We start from the raw sequence: 17,670 nt of genomic DNA, 5'->3' as shown, positions 1-17,670 counted from the left end.
TGAATAAGATCAGAGGGTCACACAGATCCGTCACTGCAATGTGGTTTAGTTGGTTTTACAGTACAGCTTGCTTACAAGGCGAATAACAGCCAGGTGTGTGTCATCTGTCCAGGGGAGCAGTGCATGCCTTCATATTTAATCTACTTCCCACTGATTTTAATTAATAACCACTTTTCTTTTCTTCATTTTTTTGCAATCCCATGCTGTGTTGTTCACCAATTGGCACCAATTATATTACGTTCCCTTTAAAACAACAACAGCCATCCTTCATTAGTTTGACTTCCCAGAAGGTTTCTCTTACATGTAGGATTTTAATTTATTTTGTTCACACATGAGGTTAATTCACAGTTATCCTACAATAAAAACTAATTGCATCATTAATTGTGGCAACATTATTAAACAAGTCAAGCAACAAGTAAGTAACAAGATGGTATGTTAATGTAGTAGCTTAATACTTACCTGGTAGAAGATGAATAAGTAATGAACAGATGGGCAAAACGAGGCAAAAATGGTCTTTCATCCTCAATCAAATCTAAATTGTATCCTGGGTCAGCGGCAGCGCCGAGCAGACAGGAGGAGAAAGTGAGAAGAGTGAAAGCGCGTCTGCAGCTCCAGAGAGAAGCAGAGAGAGAGAGAGAGAGAGAGAGAGAGAGAGAGAGCGACACTGAGCCACACAGTCACTGATAGGAGGCACACTGTGCAGCCTATAGCGCACTAATCTGATAGAACAAGCGGGGAAACTGGTCAGTGTGCACATTTACACTTACAGATCTAAACAGGATTACATTAGTTACACAAATCAGCTATTTAATTGATTTTGACTATTTCCTGACAGGTTTTATATCACAGTTTTCTCGTCTTGGTATGGGAAGTATTCCAACAGACTGAAATTAGATTAGGCATTTACGTAGACTATGTTCCTAAAGTAGGAGGTTTGAGGGACAGAGAAATCTGTCTTTTTAAAGACCCTGAAAACTTATTTTACATCCGGTTTTAGTTTCTTTACATGAGATTTCTGTATTTCTTTTTCTCTCTTTGCATTTGTCACTGGTCAGAAGTGGGCGGGGCCATGGGTCACGTACTTTCGGACACCAATCAGGATTCAGCAGCATTTCAATCAGAATCTGATGAAACATTTGGGGGCTGTTCCTGTCAATCAAACGTGATCAAACCCCACCCACCCAATCTTGATGAAGCAGAGCAGCTGAGTTTTTGAGTGTTAAACTATTAACAAATAATACTTAAAGATGGTATTAACTTTGTTGTTTATTTAGTCATCAATACATAATCTTGTATATACATGTTCAGGGGCTTTTTGCATTAAGACGTTTTTGGCACTGAGGTTGTGCAGAGCGAACATTTCCCATGGACAATGCACATACACAGACATATTTCCCCTCACAGCATATATTAAATCAGTCCATATAAATCACCAAATAGCCTTCAGTTCATCAGACATGATCAATAGCCATTGCATGTGCTACTGGATGGCCCTCGGCGACAATTTGTGTGCATAACATATTTTGGTTTTCGTATAACATCCTGTGTTTTTCTAGTAAGCCCACTTCTAATTTGGATATAGCTCTATCTTTGACTTTGACTTTCCCTTTTTTCTTTCTTTAACGTCAGTTCAAAGAAGCATTTTTCTTTCCGTTGGCCAGCAGCATGACCCCGTGGTTAGACAGTTCTGTCCTTGTGCTGGATGAAGGGTAGGTCTGAGTGCTTTTCAGCAAACATCCACCTGGCTGAAGTGTCCTCAAACGATAAATAAATCCTTACCAGCACCAGAGATGCTTTCTGGCGTCTGACCCTGCTCTCTCAACTCCTTTAAGTGGGGCAAGAGTTGGCAAGAATTGCCCCCATGTGGGTTTAATATAGGATTACATCACATAGAAGTAGGAGTAAATGCTATTTTAACCTCCAGACAGCACATAATGAAACTTAGATTGTTTGTACACCTACACAAGACTTCAGCTGAGGCTCGGGTCATTTAACAAGTCATGTCATGCTGCAAAGACTATCCTGGAGATTTAAAAATACTTGGAGTGGAACATGTCATTTTGATTGAACCCTCACATTTCTGAGGACTATATAATGGTAGATGTTTGTTTGAAACTCACAAGTGCTTGCGTATGTGGCAGATCAATTCTCAAGGACAATGCTTCCATGCATATCTTATTGAAGACTAATAACCAAAGGCTTTTGATTTACGGGACCTTGCATCGAGTATTGTATGACGCCTCCTCCCGCTTTGTTTGGAGTGAAACATGATGAATTGTTGATGGATATGCTGTGGCAGTGCACTGTCTCTCTCCACTAATGACAGACAGCTAACGAAAGGCATGAATGAGGTTGGAAACTGTAAACAGAGATTAAGGTAAAGCATTCAAAGAGATGCTGATTGCTGTCTCTTGATTTCAAAGAAGGTCTCATAAAAGAATCAACAGTCTGCAGAATCTCAAACGAGCCCACTCAGCGCTGTTCATCGAGCAGTAAATGTTGTGTGTGGGTTCGGTCCAGCATGTGTTCTGCCTTTTGTGAAGCCTCATTTATTTGTGTGTCTGCAGTTTCCCGTATGTGCAAATAAGCTCTTAACAGAGATCAACTCTAGTGGAAATAAACAAATGAATGGCCATAAGATTATTAAATCATTTTCTTAAAATGTAATGCCTGGAAATGTAATAACATTTGCACTTAATGTGATCAAAAATGTAATAACGTGACCTATAATGTAACATTTCCTGACTGATATTGCAATAAAAAATGTTTTGCCGATATTGCAACCGGTGGGTCTTTTTTTTTTCAAAGCTGGTGATGTAATCATTTTGACAGATAATGTAAAAAGTCAGCTTTTCTTTCTCAGAAAAGTAAAGTGTGCAAGTATATAACATTTATAACACTGATAGTGTAGTTAACCTACTGGAAACACTAACATTGGACATTGATTTTATGTTTGGAAATGTAATAGAAAGGCTTTATGTGGAATTTGAATTTGCAACAGATGGCAAGTGGTACGTCGTTATCAGGCAAAGATGCATTAAACTAAAATCCATATCAGTGGGAAATGAACCCGCTCATTACCATGCTGATTGTTCATTGTGCAAGGATCGTCCATTAGACCAGAGTGGATCTTAGATACCATCAGAAGACGACAAAGATGGCTAACGTTACACAAGAGAGCGATGAAGGCAAAACACAACTATTGAATAAAGTGTCTTCTTTTCATTTTCTACATTATTGGTCAAGTTATTACATTATTCGGTTTTATTACGTCGTCGATCAGATTAAGTAGGTAAATTATTATATTGAGTGCTACAAGCCACTGTGCAGATATTTTCAGAAGTGCTTTGCTTGAGGATATGTGTCAGAGTTATGGCTATAACTATGCGCCTCAAGACATCGTAGTGCAGATCAGCTCTATCCCCCGACAGTTTTGTTGTATCAACATTATTTTATGCCTGGTCACACACTCTCACATTGCAAGTGAACAGCTGTCTTATCCATGTGATGAAATGTTCTAATTGGCACATCTTCAGCGCACGCATTGGCTCTGAGGACAAACTTCATCACTGCCAACACAGATTAACTAAGCACTTTGGCAAGACCTTGACAATTTTAGTACTTTATTGGAGATTTCTTACATTTAATCAAACTGAAAGAGCACATTATTCATTCTTTAATCACACGTCACATTCTAATGACATGGGAATATAACTTAAACACAAATAAGGAGTAAAACAGAGTAAAGTAGACAGATGTTGATAATTTCTCATGATTTGAATATATTTCTGTAACAGCTCAGCATACTTGAAGACCTCCGTACAATGATGCCACATTAGATCCCCTGCAGATGTACCACTTCCACGTCATATTGGGGGCTCTACAGTGTGTTATTGATGTGGACCATGTGGTTTTCATTATTAGGAGACATTTGATCCAATTCCATCTCTGACAAAGATCATGTCTGTTCCACTAATGTACTCAATGAGTGGTTGTAAGTACGTTGTGTCTGGTTTAAGCCTCTCAGGTGCCTTATTGGTGGGGTTTGGCACAGATAACGTTGCTGTAACCACTTTTGGACACCACCAATATGGTACTACAAGCTTTAAGCAAACACCAAAAAATACTTTGCAACTACAACATGGCTGCCTCAGCTCATAAGAATGAGCTTGATTGCTGAAAAAAATAAAATTGTTAAAATAAAACTGGCCCTGTATTCGTTGTTGCTCATCATATGCGAGGAGCCTCTGAGCTGGGCTGTTGGTTGGGAACAATCTGAGTCTGGAAGACAGGCTGGAGAAATAAGCCCAGGGTGCCCACCACACACACTATCACAAAGATCCACAGGAACATACGATCCACCACCATAGCCACATACTTCCAGTCCTCTATTACCTGCAAATATACAGAAATCAAATTCAATTTGGTCAGTTTTCATGTTTCTGTCACAACAAACTTTACAGGCATTTACTATAATACACCAGCAGTATTGCAGAGTGGTGAGATAACCAAATAATCTTTTACTAATTGAGAGTTATTTGCATCCAAACAAACTGTAAAACCCTGTTTACACATCTTATACATCATGTCAATATTTATTGTAGTCTATTGTGTTTGCTTGCAATCGAATTGGATTGAATTGGAACATAAGGTCTTCTGTAATATACGTTTTCATATGTGTTATATCCATTCATACCAATAATAATATTCCTTACTACAGGAAAACTTATTCTTAGGATGCTGACTGCCGACAGAACGGACGTTTCCATATTGCTGAGACCTACACCGTAATAGTTATTGATCCTTTCACCCCATCTTTACTGCTGACCTTTGTAGTTTTTGAAACAAGTCATTTCTCTTTGCAGGTTCCCTCCTTATTTTGTTGCTTTTTCCAAAGAAAGGGATTGATTACCAAAGGTCTTAAGGTCACTTAAGGTTAGTGGTAGTACTTACTGAGGTCACAGAATGTAGTGTCATCACGCCGATAGAAAGTGGAGCCTAATTGTTGAAATTTTGCAAATACCTATTTAAAAGAGTATTCCACTAATGTAACATTGCACTCGTCATTATGGACAGTTTCGTCTTTTTTATTCCATGCATTCAATTTCCTGGCTTAAAACCTGGTGCCTACATTACCCACAATGCAACTGGAGCATTGACAGTTTGGTTGGAGATTGACGCGAATACAAGTAGCACTGTTTGTTGTATAATTACATTTGCGCACCATATTTGTAAAAATCTCTTTAAATTGTATAACTTTAAATATTCAAATGTCTATCTTTCTTAAAGTCTTACATTTCCGATGTTAAATCATTTTGTGGCACAACAAATTTAGCAAATAATTAGCTATAGCACTGTATAGATGGATTAAATGTGTATACATACACTCTGATCATCATCATCTCCCATCAGGTGCTCAGCCACAAAGCGCACCCCGTTCACCGCCTCATGGACATCAGCAGCCCAATCTGACCTGCGTCTCTGCTGGAAGTCTTGGGTAGAAGTGAAACCACTGGGAAGGTAATCAGTCGAGCGAAAGTCCCCCTTCCTGTTGGAGTTGCTGTAGCCCAGCGGAGGAGCTACATTTTTGTGTCCTGGGGTGGAGAAGGCAGAGTCGGAAGACAGCAGGGCAGAAGACGACATGGTGATACCTGTTTGGGCTATGACTGGGTAACCCAAGCCCAAAATGGATCTCCTCCCCCGTAGACACCGCTGTTGGCGAAGTCTCTGGCGTGCAGAGTTATTTTGAGGGCGTCTCATGAAGAGTAAGGCAGGCAGTTTAACAAGAAATATCAGCTTGACCCAGGAAGGCATGGTGTGGGTGCTGGGAGAGCGGTGGTGGACGTTGAGCACGCACACACTGGTGATGATGGAGAAGGTCACGAGCACCATGGTGAACATCAGGTACTTGCCGATCAGGGGCACATCCAGTGAGGTGGGAGGAACAATCTTTGAGATTAAAAGCAAGAACACAGTGAGAGCCAAGAGCACGGAGATGCAGAGGGTCATCTTCTCCCCGCAGTCTGAGGGTAAGTAGAAGACCAGGATGGCCAGAGAGGTGATCAAAATACAAGGAATGATGAGGTTTATGGTGTAGAAAAGGGGCTTCCTCTTGATGATGAAGTCATACGTGAGGTCCACATAGGTGGGATCCAGAGGGTTGACAGTCCTTCTGCCTGGCAGCGCCAGGATATCCCACTCCCCACTGGGCGTAAAATCATCCATACTAGCCACCTCAGACTTCAGGATCAGGTCAATCTCCGTGTGGTCGTACGTCCAAGAGCGGAACTTGAGGGTGCAGTTCTGCTGGTCGAAGGGGAAATGCTTGACCTCGATCTTACAGGCGCTTTTGTAGATGGCCGGAGGAAGCCAGTTGATGCTGCCATTGAAAAGGACAATGGCATTGGTAAAGACTGTTACCTCATAGGTACCATCAGCGCTATGAGAGGAGGAAGAAAGAGGAAAAACTTTAGAGAGCCTTTTTATGCAACCTCGGAGGCCTGTGTAATCAACCCTGCAATCACAGTGAAGTGCAGATAAGAGGAGAGCTACCCATACTGAACCTTTGTATTGGTTATTTCCTACAGCCAAGGAACCAAATCCACAGAGGAAAGACTAAAACCTTCCATGGTGTATAAACTCTGTAGAGGCTTCAGTTGGGATATTGATTGTGAACAGAAACCATCTTATTTTATCTTCATTCTCAAATGTCTAGCTATCTGGAAGAGCTTCCCGTTCCCATCCCCAAATATAGATGAAATCCGATAGAGAAAACATAATAAAGATATTCTTCTATATAATAATCTTCACATAATCATGTAAAATCTCTCTGTAACATAACACTATGACTATGATGCTTACTTGTTGTACAGGACAATATCTGGGAGCCAGATGTGTCTGGAGGGAATGCGCAGCTTGTCGATACCTTCGTACTTTGCAGGGTCCCATGATAACCTGTAATCCACCCAGTGCTGGAGAGACAGAGAGACCTGGTCGTCAAGTCGGACTTCCACACACTTTCTCAAGACCAGCTTATTTCTAATTACATGCTTCATTATCAGTGAAATGTGTTTGGAGCACAATTACAGAAGCAGTTTGTTCCACACAGAGAGGAAAAATGGATATGGTTTAATTCAAGTTCACAGGGAAGGACATGTAACACTGAATAAACTGATTAAGAGACTCTGAGCTTCATTACACTTACCTGAGTGAGCCAGACATTTGTGGTCATGATCTGTTCTCTTTCATTCTGCAAATGTACAAGTGAGGTGGAAGTTACTTTGAGAAAATGTTTTTAATTAAGGTACAAATACAATTGAAATTGTATATTTAAATATAATTGCATTTAAGCCAGAACATTGTTCAGAACACTCAGTGATTCCCAACTATCATAACAAAAATTTGAATATATACAGTATATCCACATATTTGTGTGATGGAGGAATAAAATAAATCCATATAGCATTACACATGTATCTGCTGATCTTAGGTCTATAACTACATAACCAGTAACCAGCTACAATAGGCTTTATGCACAAACCTTCCTCAGTTGTAACACCTTAACACCAGCAAGCAAGCAGAGAAGTAGAAATACAGAAATTACCTAAAAGTAGCTGATAAATGTTTGACATTGTAGGCTAAAAGTAATGGCTAAAGAGTCAAAATTGTTAGCTTAAAGTAATGCGTAAGCGTCTGGAGCAGTTAGATAATACTAATGGATAAACAGCTGAAATGTATTTATGTAATATATAATGTTAAATAATATCCAGTCCAATGTCCATTCAAAGGAACAATAAACAAACGCTCTTATTCATGGTCTGTTACATAACATTTTAACATAATAGAGATGGTTTCACGATAAGAAAGTCATTGAAGACACTGAGGATTAAGAGAAGGAGGTAGTCTCTGCTTGTGTACACAACAGTGTGTTGCACACAGAATAAATTATAATCTCGATCGGACAGCGTCGGCATCTAAACAGCTACTTTCTGGCTCCTGTTATTTATATTGCAAAGCAAAAGTTATTAAGTTTTAAGGACAGAGTTGTTAATAACTTCAGAAGAACCTTCCTGCTTACCGTCATCTTTACTCTGGATCTGGCGTGGTCAAAAATGACTGCATTTAAATCCTCCTCTCTTCTCAGATTGCTTGTTAACATGTGTGTTGATGGAATTGTCATTACATTGTCATGACGAACACATCCAATAAAGTCATAACAATAACTCCAAGGGGCACAATGCAAACTCATAAAGTGAGAGTCTAAATGAGCCTTGCTGCCTTGGTCTGCAGCTGGGAGGAGCCTCCACTGTAAATCAGAGGAGAGCCACTATCACTGAGGCTAAAACAGCTTTATGGCCCCTTTTAATCCAATGTGCTGAAGTTTCAATCTGGACATGACAGAGGCAGAGATCACAACTGACCAGATCTATCATGTACTTCATCCATCCATTCAGAGCTACGGCCTCTCTGCAAACTAACTGCTTTCTCAAAGCTTTGTGGCAACCTATATTTTCACTCTTCTTTGTTTCCCCAGCACATATTTACTCCCTCACGCACACAGATACACACACATAAACAAATACACACACATCCTCATGGTGGGTAGCAGTATTTGGTGCCTTACTACACTGATAAGCTGAGCCAGAGACACTTGCAGCTTCACTGGGACTCTCTCGGTCCTGTTGACAGCCGGGCGGATTAGCAGGTTGTAGCGATCCTTACCCAGCAACCAGTTCATGAGACGCTCCTCTGAGTCAGCACAGCTGCTACCTGGTGACACAATGTTGTCAAATGATTATTTTTATGCACGGGTATCACATCCAAAATATCAGTATCAACACAAAACCTTTAGAAAATTAGACCGAAAACTTAAGGTTCATGCTTGTTTTCATAAAGTACTTCTTTACTGATTTACAATCCATTAAATCACAAAACAGGATTGGCTCCACTTATTTGCATAACTTAACTGATGTGTTTACAGCCACTAAATTCAGCTGTCACACTGAACTATTCTTTAAATCTGTCTGGAAATGACAAGTGGCAAAGTGCACTGCAGTGTTTCCTCACTATAGTCCAAACAATCCAGATCACTGCTGTTTTGCTTTTTGGCCATTCTGGGGATTCAGACCTGAGAGAGAAGTGTTTATAACAACTTATAAAAAAGGCCTACTGGATTGGGTTTGATGACAAGTGGAATTTAAAGTCTTCACATATGATTGGATCACTCAAAATATCTCAGCGGTTTAGCATATATGACAAATATGGAGCTGAAGAGGAGTATTGGTTTCTTCCAGCCACACCTCCCTCAGGAGGCGGAAGATGAACCATAGACTGTATACAAGAAGTGGAAGTACTCACTTTGACGTCACCCATTGGTTTGTGGACTCTTGGTTTTACGAGGGTGGAGCTAAGTACAACCCAAGGCTGAAAAAGACACTTCTAGGCGACCAACATGTTACAATTAACTTTCATGGACTGAAAACACACTGAAGGGTGATAAACTTCTAGGACGAGAAGACGGAGAATGCTGTGGTAGCAGCCTGTCGCAAGGGAGCCACTCCCTAAAGCATACCCTGTTTGTATCCTCTGTCTTAATCTAAACAGGACCATAAATTACAAAATGCACGGAACACAGGTGTCTTTAAGGTCAGCGAAAGATTGTGGTTACATTTGTTGCATTAACTGTTGGTACATGAACTCACGCTGGAAGCCACATGACCATCCATCACGCTGACTCCCACACCCGTACTTTCTCTGTCTCTACACTTCTTCCTGCTTTAGCACTAAGTGGTGGTCCAATATCAAAGTCAATGTCCACCCTCTCCGCCTGACCCTGCAGCTAAAACACTGAAAGACTATGAAAAGGAAGTGAGCAAAAATGTTAAGCAAAATACCTTCACTGGAATAAGTCAGACTGCTTCACTGTAGTCTTAAGGGAAACAGCGGCTGCTAATTCAGAAATCTAGGCATGGGTGTTTTGTGGTAATTATTCTGAGCTATAATGAAGTAATTTCATTTTGGATAAGGGCAGATATTTTCACAGCATTTAAATCATTTTGTTTTTTTCTCCAAACCACTGGATTTATCTGTCAAGGGGGAATGAGTACCAACACCTTCTTCCCTCCAATCCTGATAAATGAAGCCCGTGTCAGAGGTAAAGACAAGCCTGAGTGAAACGGATGATCAGTGCTTCTCATCTGGAGTCGAATGAATACATGTAGCAGTACCTCTTCCATATTCTTTACACGCAGCTGGTTATTAATGCGCCCACGTGCTCTGGAGTAGCTGAGTCGACTTACTCGCGGGAAACACTCCAATGAGGTGAGACGCTTACTGATGGGACCGTTGACGAAGAACCACTTCTGTTGTCAATACTCAGCAGAGTGATATTCATGGCTGCAGAACTTCAGAGAATCAGCACATGTGCTAAGTGATGCAGTTCACAATAAGTAAGAACAACATTAGACTTCCAACTGCAATGCTTGTCCTGTTGCTCGATATCAAACTGTGTGTGCCATTATCGGCACACGGACTCCTGGAGCTTTGCAGGGCGTGGCATGCTGACAGTCTGGCCGCATGGGTCAGTGCATGCTGCCACGACTGTGCCTTTGTCAGACACTTGGCTGAGATCCTATCCAACACAGTGGGTTCTCCACATCACTCTCTAACAGATGGTGTGTTGTCAAAGCCCTCGGAGACCTGAGAGAAACAAGCTCTGCCTTCCCCAGAGGTAAAGGCCACTGGCACACCTGCTGTGGACTGCCAGTGATGTGTGTGTGTGTGTGTGTGTGTGTGTGTGTGTGTGTGTGTGTGTGTGTGTGTGTGTGTGTGTGTGTGTGTGTGTGTATGTGTGTAGGTTTCATGTGTAAAATGTGCAGTGTTTTATAAGCGTGTTGACATTATGTTGATTGAGAGTGAGGTCAGGCGTGTTAATACAATGCTAGAGTCAGCTGTTGTGGAGTTGATAAGGTCACTCTGCACACCACACTGAAAAACATTATTCCACAAAACTGTTCGAGACCCGAGAGCGTAATGAAGTGTGTGAATGAAGCACAACAAGGGGCAAAGGTTAAGTGAGGTGTTACAAGTATGAATGCAGATTTCTCTCTTTTCTATTCCTTTGTATTCCACCTCTTAGTGATATAATGATCAATATTAATAAGATCAGGGCATTATCAAAGCTTCTTTCTTCATTTACATGGAGAAAAAGGTAGAAGAAGAAAGCTTTGTCTCCGTGACACACACGAGGATTCATCACTTAAATGTCAAAACTGTGACAACATACTCTCAGAGGGGGTGTCAGTGTGATGTACTCTTTTCATTCATTTAAAAAGTCTTATCCTGTGAGACAAAGTGTAAAGTAAACGTAGAGTCCCATTGATCTCAACAAGTAAATCCACACCAGTTAAGAAAAAAAGGATGGTAAGCACAAAGGTTAAGTAATTTTAAAGGTTTAAGAAGATGTTTCTAACATTGTGTACATGTCTCCTGTGTATATGTTGTGGAGGCATAATGGTTGTGACTCTATACTAAATATCTCAAACCTTCGTATTGGTGCTGGTTTGATGACTACAGGCCACATTTGAAAGCAGGACTGACTCATCAAATTACCTCTAAGGAGACACCGTGTTGAAATACATATATGTTATTCATGCATGTGTTTTTAATTTAAATAAAAATGTACATTGAGATCTCAAATTCATTTTATAGATTAGAAAAGTAAAGTAAGACATTTCGGGTGCAATCTGCATCTTTTCGTTATGTTTAAGATATGCAACTGAGCCACTGCACTGGAAACGTAGCTGAACTCCAAATTAAAAGCTGCGATTTGACTTTGGGACACATAAAAACAAAGACAATCACTTCTCACCACAGAAGCACTTTCACCCAAAACAACTTTGGAGCTGACGCACAGATAAAAGCACAATCTACAACAGCCTGAATAAATAGGTAAAGTCACAGAGTGTAAATAAAGACACACTTACAGTGAAGCAAAGAGAAAAAGTAAGCGAGGATGAAAAGAGCCGAAGTCATTTTTTCGGCACCATCTGATCCGCTGGAGTTATCGGGGATGAAGCCTCAAAGCTGCGGTTTTCAGCGCTCTTGCTCTCGGACATGCCGGAATAATACGCGCGCACGGTTTGGACACTTAACCAGCACTGTGCTGATGCCTGAACAAGAGATAATTAACGAATGGCAATATGTGTTGCTCCGTCGTGTGGTTACTTTACAGCAATCCACGCCATTAATTGCATCGAGTTTCCTCACTGGGGTAGGGAGAGCAGCGCACCAGGGGCAGGCTGCTGCTGCGCGTTGGCAGAAAGACGCTCTGCCAACGCGCAGCAGCAGCCTGCCCCTGGCGCGCTGCTCTCTCCGTCCCCAGCGAGTCCTGCAGGTCCTGTACCGGGTCTGTGATCGGTTACTGTAAGCTCAGCAGCTACTTTAGATGGTAGGTCACATATGTACCACTTGGATTTGGTGAAGACATGTCTGAATTCTAGGGAAGGAATAGGCTACTACGCAGTCAGTGCATTTAGTGTGATCCATTTGTATTTCTCTGACCTCTGGTGCCCCCACACCCTAATCAATGGTTGTATGTGGATATGTATGAATTCAGTATGCTACTATAGGCCTACAACATGCAGACCTGGAATGTTACAAAAGATCATATCTGAGGATTTTCTACAGACTTAAAGAAGAATATTTATGCTTTGTTCATGTGATAGGAGCCAAGCAAGTAGTCACATGTCAGCGTGCGGTCCCCTGTCTATCCTCAATAAAACAACCCAGACATATGATCGATATACACATCTGGGCCTAATTCTCTTCCCATCAACAATTAGCTGACAATCCTGGTGACTTGCGATCATTTGCTGTCTGCACACTGCTTTGGCGAGTGTGCTCAGGAGAAGACAATAAATAATTATCTGCTCCTGGATGTGAGATTTAGTGAGGTGAGTTCCAGTCAGACGAGGGGCAGCACAACCTTAGCGAGGCAGATTTACAGTCAGCACGCTACTTAAAGCCTCATTATAATGGGTAGTAAAGGAACTGTATCCGGCATCAAGAGCAGCCTCAAGGACTCGTCTGGGTTATAAATTTTAACTCCAAAGACTTTTATTCTGGATCATTGAGAGCAGATCAATGGGGGCTGATTAGGTTTTGACCCTCAATTAGTTTGACTATAGATGTATTGCATCACTTGTCTGTTTTATAGTATTATTATTATTATTATTATTATTATTATTATTATTATTATTATTGGATTACATTCAAAGATGAGACAAATATGCGGGTTGTTTTCTAGTTTCTGACACTTTGGATTTATTCTAATAAACACATTTCCGTAACGTAGAGGTGATATACTGACTCCCTATTTCTGTGGAGCAGGTGGCTCAGAATTACATATTTAACCTTTAAGGTCTACAGTAAGTTAACTTGGTACTGTGAATACGCCCTGCGAAGGCCTGACGTCACCTCAGTAAATGGCAAAGTGTTCTTTCTGTTGGAAATCTTCACACAAAATCAAACAGCGTGGCTCCCTGTAGTGCACTTTCAACTCTCTTTTTCAAAATAAAATCAGAGAAAAGTATTTAGGAAATGGGGATGATTTGTGTTTTCTTTGAAATACCGGAAGCTGGAAGAAAATGCCTAAAATTTAATTAGTAATACTTTAAACGTATTATGTGAATTCTATTTTCTATCACACTCACATTTCATTCTTTTCTTCTCATTTCATCCTTCATTCTGTGAAATACTCTGTCTACAATATCATTTCTGATTAGAGAGCAAGAAGGTTGTTTGGACTTTGGATCAAAGCCAACGGTCCCATCACTGATAGGATCCCGTCTCTAATTCCTCAAAGGATAGATGGATAAATACTTTGCTGGTTGCTTTTTTCTTAACTTCCTTATTGACATTGAAATATTGTTGATTCAGAAAGAGTAACTTGAGTTTGAGGTGGTTTTTATATCTAAGCAGTACACGTTGCAGTAAGCAGCTGCCAGGTATGAATGTATGTAAATGCCAAACAAGAAGTTTGATCGTGGTCTGACATCCCAGGATAAATAAAGGTTGGACTTTTTATATTTGAATCACCTAATCCCAAGCTGTTGTCCTCCCTAATAAAGTCTTCTAAAAGGTCGTATATATTCCCACAAGTTACATTTTATGGTAAGTAGGTGCACAAACTATTTGAGAGATTCAAGTGAGATGTTTGCGGCTCTCAGCTCTTGTGTTTTAATGTAATGTTAGCATGCTATCACGCTAAACTAACGCAGTGAACACAGTCAACAGTAAACCTCCAAAACATGTTAGCATGCGGATGTTAGCTTATAGCTCAAAGAACTGCAGTGTTAAGTACAGGCGTATAGAGCCACTAGCATGGCTGTTAACTCTTAAAGACAAAGCAAAGTAAAGTTCTCTTTACTCTCCTTGAATCTGAATCTGAGAGTTATATGTGCAACATGATTTTGTGACAACTGGTTTGTTAGCATGGACATACAGTGACACAAATCATTGTGAATATTTAGTCTTAAAATGTGTTTGTAGGGGATCTTTAAGCATAAATCATTGCATGACAATACCATTAATATTTAGTATTAACTTACGTACGTCTCCTTGCATACTATAGTTCAAGGGTCACAGCATATATCATAAGGGTATGTTGTGCAGAAGTCTCAGCTGGTGCGCTCACATACAAGCAGAGGTCCCGTTGTTTTGTTCTGGGTGTGAAGTGTTATCAGCTTAGCCTTTTGCTCACGTCTCTAAATCATTACCGGTAATCACATTCACTCCAGCAGGTAGCCTGTCTTTATTCTCGGCGGACGCAATACAAACAGGAACCAGCTCTGAAAAAGATTGAGGATCCAAACAGACTGCCAACCTCTTGTTGCTTTTTCTTTTCAATGGAGTTGAATAGAGTTTAGTATAAAAATATAAACAGTGTTTATAGGATCCTGCAGGAGCCACATGAGTGTTTGACAGTGGACATGTTTACACATCGACCGACAGTTAGTGTGTGCGTGTAAGAGATTTCTCTGTGTGCCAGGGAAGAGAAATTGCTAATCAAAGAATTTGTTGTTGTTGCAGTACCATGTTGCACCACTGCAGTTCCACCCTGCCAGGGAGATATATCAAGCAGGCAGTTCATTACCTGGAGTGCTTGGCTCCTGCACCAGAGAGTCGCAGCCTCATGTGAAGCTATCGATTGCCCACCATCCGCTCGCTGCAGAGGGATCAACCCATCTCATTGGTTCATGCAAGATGTTTTTGTGTTATGACGACAATCTCAGGATATTATTGAGAGTTTTGGTTTAAGTGTGTGCATGTGTGTATGCATACATATGTGTGTTTATGTGTTAACAGCTTTCCGTCATGTTTCTCCTGAACACTGCTTCACTCAAGCACATTAGGTTTAACCCGCATGTTTAATTCACAAGACCACTCAAACTGTTCTCACGGTGTAACTGCAAACAATTGGCAGTGAGGAGGATGTTCATGTAATGGTTGTTTGTACTTTATACTCATCCACTACATGTTATAAGGAAATATTGTACTTTTACCCACTACACTTTTGACAGGTAAAATTCCAATTAACTTGCAGTTTATGACACATAGCTACATATTAACAGTCCAATGATACAATATTTAATAATATAACATTTATAGTGGCAATTTTCACGTTTATCTTTATACATTAAATGCATATTTTAAATTAACACTTTACTCTTACATTGTGGTATTGCTTATGTTTTACATGTACACCACATTTGCTCAGAAATGAGCAAAACATGGTTCAACAGAGATCCAAACGTGGTGCTCTGAGCTTCTAAAGTACACGTAAATCCAGTCGTACTCACTATAAAACATCTACTCTGCTGACATCACTGGAAGCTCTCTGATAGTTTGAGGCCAGTCACTGCAGCTGCTCATCAGTGGCCTCTGGCAGGCATCCAACGTTTATCACTTCCACTTGGCCTGAACTACTGAAACACATTCCACAAACTCTGCAGAAATGCATAATACAGTACGCTGACCACAAAAATAATTACTCCTTGTTCATTGATTCATAATTCTGCAAGCAAACCATTTTCATAGGCTGTTTTTTTAAAAGGCAGTGTGGGACTTCAAAAAAGACCAGAGATGAAACTTTCCTACAGACATGTTTACGCTGCATCCTCACTACATTTGCAACTTGTCTTGTAGATGGACAGTGTTATTGAGGAATATTCCTTATGCAATTCCCAAAATAGTAATTGGCCACAGAGAGGTTTTATCTCAGCAGTTCATATCTGTTGCGTCAGACTTAGTGAGTAATGAATAGTCTCTGGAGAAGACAGATTAGCCTGTTCATTAATGTGTTCAGCGTCTCGGTGATAGGCAGGACGGTGAGATTGCTCCAGAGTGTAGTGTCCTATACGTCATACAGCAAGAGTGAGGAAGATAAATTGTCTTCAGTGACACCTGCTGATAGAGCGGGACTTAATGTGACCTCCTGAATGTACTCTGCAGGGAGGGGTATTAAACCAAACATGTTTTGAGGCATCCTGAAGGGATTCATTGGTCTGGGACGTCCCCAGAAGTCTGATTTAGAGGTGAAAGTCTCCTAACGTTCACATTGAAGGAGATTGCCTGGTCATTTTACCCATTCAAAATTAAAGATTGAAAGTTGAAAGGCAGGTTTACCAAATTGTACGTCGCAGATTAAAAACCGAGAGGCTGACAGGGAAATGAGTGTACTGTATGTGTTTACTGTAAGATTGTTTGCACATACATGCATTTGTTCATGTGTAGCTGTATTTTTGTCTGACTGCATACGTTTCTTTTGCACGGGTGTAATTCAAATGACAAAACAGCTCGACGGGCCGTCAGTATTAACAGAACTGTAAAATTGATCCCATTTATCACGGTGAGGGTCTTTTACAAGGGCACTTTTCACTGACAAGCGTCCCTAAATCATGCTGACTAGACTCAATTCTTTCTGCCCTAGATGAGATCTTAATGTGCTTAGAAAGGTGTGTCTCGGTGCTCCCGGACAAGCCATGCAAACTTTGTCTGTCTGTAAATCTTTTCTTTGTGCTTCTTTGGTCACAAGGGTTAGATGTCAGAAACACTGCCTGGAAGAGACACAGACGAAGGAAGCAGCCAGTAAAAAGCTAAAGTTAAGAAATAAATGAACAAGAATGTAGGTTAGTAGGTAAACAGACAGTTGGGGCTATTTAAAATCCTCACCCTCAATGTCCTTATTGTGAGTTAAAGAGGAAATCAGAGAGAAAATGTCTGACGCCTTGAGAGAGAACACAAATATATTAGTGATATATTCCAAGTCAATGTGGGAAAATGTTAAAGAAGTCAGTTCCTTTTCTTCCGCTGTATTATTTGCCTGTACTGACAGGCAGGGAAACTGAGTAAGTTATAGATGCAGATTAAAAATATTGATTGTTTCTTCCTCGGCACAAAAATTGAAAAAAGTATTAAAAACCTTCACTCCAAATTGTACAGTTAGTTTATGACGGCACATATAACTCATTACCAATATCTATGAAAGTAAAACGTCTTACACAAATTGGAAGTCATAATTTAGCTTTTTTGGCGTTTAGTATTGTATTGCACACAATGTTCTCTAACTTTGGAAAAACAAATGTCGTCGGTCTGCTGCAGCATGAAACC

At 40.5% G+C, this 17,670-nt stretch overlaps 1 protein-coding gene across 3 annotated transcripts; it reads right to left on the bottom strand.

Annotated features, from left to right (window-relative positions):
• Nucleotides 1–3,618: 3,618 nt before the first annotated feature.
• Nucleotides 3,619–12,238, bottom strand: chrnb4 (cholinergic receptor, nicotinic, beta 4 (neuronal)). Of its 3 annotated transcripts, XM_029458854.1 has the most exons (6): nucleotides 11,985–12,238; nucleotides 8,624–8,769; nucleotides 7,205–7,249; nucleotides 6,862–6,971; nucleotides 5,386–6,439; nucleotides 3,619–4,395 (listed from the first exon to the last, which is right to left on the bottom strand). In XM_029458854.1, the coding sequence occupies exons 1-6, from the start codon at nucleotides 12,031–12,033 to the stop codon at nucleotides 4,231–4,233; spliced, it is 1,569 nt and encodes a 522-aa protein (XP_029314714.1). In that variant the 5' UTR covers nucleotides 12,034–12,238; the 3' UTR covers nucleotides 3,619–4,230. The 3 variants fall into 3 exon arrangements, with proteins under 3 accessions (XP_029314714.1, XP_029314731.1, XP_029314722.1); XM_029458871.1 differs by lacking the exon at nucleotides 11,985–12,238 and having other exon boundaries at nucleotides 8,587–8,703; XM_029458862.1 differs by lacking the exons at nucleotides 8,624–8,769; nucleotides 11,985–12,238 and adding an exon at nucleotides 8,078–8,124.
• Nucleotides 12,239–17,670: the final 5,432 nt, after the last annotated feature.

Source organism: Cottoperca gobio, chromosome 3, assembly GCF_900634415.1.
Source record: "Cottoperca gobio chromosome 3, fCotGob3.1, whole genome shotgun sequence".
Lineage (NCBI taxonomy): Eukaryota > Metazoa > Chordata > Actinopteri > Perciformes > Bovichtidae > Cottoperca > Cottoperca gobio.
The sequence above is the reverse complement of the archived record's forward strand: the minus strand, read 5'-3'. Positions and strand labels throughout refer to the sequence as shown.